Source organism: Cyprinodon variegatus, unplaced genomic scaffold (assembly GCF_000732505.1).
Source record: "Cyprinodon variegatus isolate N-32 unplaced genomic scaffold, C_variegatus-1.0 Scaffold161, whole genome shotgun sequence".
Lineage (NCBI taxonomy): Eukaryota > Metazoa > Chordata > Actinopteri > Cyprinodontiformes > Cyprinodontidae > Cyprinodon > Cyprinodon variegatus.
Window position 1 is genome coordinate 900793 of NW_015150614.1, and position 3018 is coordinate 903810.

Consider the following 3018-nt stretch of genomic DNA (forward strand, 5'->3'; position numbering starts at 1 on the left):
TTGATTTTTTTAATGTATTTTTTTTTTATCATTTTCAGCACTTTCGCTTTTATTGATTACAAAGGGGCTGGATAAAGAGTCACTCTACCCCCTAATGCATATACGATATATACAGTTTGTACAACTTTTGCATTTTATTTTTTTAAAATCATGAGGTCTTAGGTTGGGGGAGAAAAGAGGGATCAAAGTCATATAGGAAGGTGGAGTTTTAGTAAAGCTCCCTTTAAAGACTTTTTAAAAAATCTTATTTTAAGAAAAAGAAATGAAAGCAAATGCCCTTTTTCCAATAAGTCTTTCCCTGCCACCAGTTCAGCCTTATAAGACAGTACCAGCACTGGGAGGAGGTTAGAAGTATTCACACTATAGCAAGGGGAACACTGCAGGCTGTACTCGGGCAGAGGAAGACTTACTTACAGTAAATAAAAATTAAAAAAAAGACAACAGTCCATTAAACACCAAAGAGAGGAAGAGACATGATTCAAAGGTTCGTTTTCATTAAGGTTGAGGTGCAAAACGATTGTTATTGTAGGGGATTAAAAGCACTGAAATGGGACAGTAGTCATGCATCCACCAGCTTCCTTTAAAACAACCGGAGCTTCAACATGAAAACAAACAAATCTGAAAGGTTCTACTTGGTTAATATGGATCCAGTATGTATTTAACAGTTCATTTACATCATTTAACAAGTCAAAAAGGTGGATGTTATTGTGCTTGACGAAGCTAACAGCATGATTTTGAGATGCATTTAGAAAAAAAAAGAAAAACAAAGATGGGTTGGTGGCGACGATGACACCCTTTAAGCTTTCGATGTAATCTCTTATCAAAACTGATAAACTCCTCTGTATAAATAATCCATGTTTAAAACAGCGTCGGCTCCTTATTGTAAATCAACATCAGCATAGAGTAGATAGAGCAAACCTGCTGCTTTTAGATTCCCTGCTTGTCCGAGAGGGCTAAGCCCCGTTAAAAACACCCCCCTCCCCCCACAGTAAATCCACAGTAGCCGCTAACAGTTATTTTTTTCTGTTTTTCTTTTTTTTTTTTTACACAAAGCAGTCATTTCCCGCTAAATCAGTGAGGTAGACTGTGTCGAACCAACCCACCTTGGGCCACTTGGAGCCGCAGATAAACAGCATCTTTTTTATTTTCTTCTTCTAGCGATCGTGTACAGTTCTTACTTCAAGATTGTCTTGCGAGCCAATATCTGTGTTTTTAGGGGGAAAGTGCTGATTCCTGGGAAAGGTGTGGAGATAGGTCCGACTACGAACATGAAAATGCATCCTTTAGTTAACGCTTAGTATTTGAACATGGCTTCTTGTCGAAGCTCGGCTTGAGCTCCAGTCTAAAGATGTCGGTGGGGGTCAGGATTGTTTTCCAGCCGCTGCGAGCTTATTGAGGGTAGAAGGGTGAAAGAAAAGGTGGGTCAGCAGTCCAGACATCAGAGTTAGACCCCCCCTTTCCATCAAACTGTTTTTTTGTAAAGTGATTGGTTGTTTGTTTTTTTAATGATTAATGCTCTTCAGACCTTTGGCTACAAGATGTCAACACTTATATCGTTTAATAGCGGAGGATAGACTTCCTCCGTGTCTTTCAGGACAGCTTATGCACTGGCGATGTAGGATTCAAAGCTTTGGCGCAGGAGTGTTGTGGTAGCAGTCTCCGTTTCGCTTTCTCCTGGCTAGTTCATCCACTTTCGGCAATTCCAGGCTCCACAATGGCAGGGGATCTTATGCTGATCGTCCTCAAAATCAAACTGGTAATCGTAGGTCAGCTGAAATGAAGATAAGGAGACCAGGTAAATGCTGCTGTTTATACACAAAGGACTGGCTAAGAGGGTTCAGCGAATGAATGGTCGTTCACCTCCTCTCCTTTTGGGATCCTGCGGCTGGAAATGATGATGATTTTATCTTCTTTGTCAAATGTCACAACCTCAGCAACACAGTTTGGGGCACAGGAATGGTTCACATAGCTAGGAGGCACCAAAACACAACATGGTTAGAAAACATTTAAGAAAGAAAATAAAAAGGGGTCTGCCATGCAGGGGCCAGATGCGAAATACTCACCGAGCCGGGCCGCCTGTAAGAGTAGCATCGATCACCTGCTCGTTGTTGATCCGGAACATGTAAATCCCCCGGTTCTAAAGAAAAAACAAAAAAAACAAAGCTTTACGGATCCAGCAGTCGGATAATTCAACACTCTCTCTCACTCTTTCAAACACTTTCTAAAAATAAAACTGCATAAAAAAAGTAAAAATGAATATATGAGATGCAACAACGCATTGGTTGGTTTTCCTCTGGAGCATGCTGCATTTAGGATTACTGCAAACCTTTGGAAACATCAGAGTTCAGGTCATAATGGAAATTCACATCGAGGCTTTTATTTCTTAATATTAAGTCTAACAATCGATTTCCACTCCAGGCTGCAAACGACAAGCTGTAGATCAGTTTGGCTCCATTTAAACAGCTATTGACCAAATGCTTCCTCAGCCACAGCGGCTGGGGCCTCCAAATATATCCGCTGGATGTGTAGCAATAAATATAAACTGCCTATTGATGCAGATTTTAGCAGTTTTTGCCATAATCAACAAAGATTTACAAAAAAAAACCAAGTCATATATTTGTCCAACCGATCCATTTAAAAGCAAGTATAACATTTTCATTCCATGAAGTAAAGAAACATCCAAGTACCTGAGACTCGTAGATCTTCTCTCGGCGGTTGGCCACCTCGTTGCGAATTACCGTCCCGATGTACTCGATGACCATGGTGTGCTTCTCCAGATCCTTCGCCGCATACAGCCCCAATCCCTGGATGCGAGATCTCGCCAGATACACGTTGTTCTTCCACTCAGTCTTCAGGCGCCGATACTGGGAGGACTTGGAGTGAACAAACTGCTTGCTGTAGGGTGTGTTGAGCTCCCCAGTGAAGGTGCTCTGATAGGCCTTGGAAACGCTGGTGCTATTGAGAGTATGAGGCCTTCAGACAGAAAAAACAATCAGTTATTAGTGATATATATATATA

At 41.2% G+C, this 3018-nt stretch overlaps 1 protein-coding gene across 3 annotated transcripts in view; it reads right to left on the bottom strand.

Annotated features, from left to right (window-relative positions):
* Nucleotides 1-6: 6 nt before the first annotated feature.
* Nucleotides 7-3018, bottom strand: part of kmt2d (lysine (K)-specific methyltransferase 2D) — a 39818-nt gene continuing 36806 nt past the window's right edge. For all 3 annotated transcript variants that reach the window (XM_015377912.1, XM_015377910.1, XM_015377911.1), the window contains exons 52-55: nucleotides 2688-2973; nucleotides 2064-2137; nucleotides 1861-1969; nucleotides 7-1771 (exon numbers count right to left, since the gene is read on the bottom strand). In XM_015377912.1, coding sequence (XP_015233398.1) covers nucleotides 1679-1771; nucleotides 1861-1969; nucleotides 2064-2137; nucleotides 2688-2973 — 562 coding nt within the window. In that variant the 3' untranslated portion in view covers nucleotides 7-1678. The remainder of the gene's footprint in view (nucleotides 1772-1860; nucleotides 1970-2063; nucleotides 2138-2687; nucleotides 2974-3018) is intronic.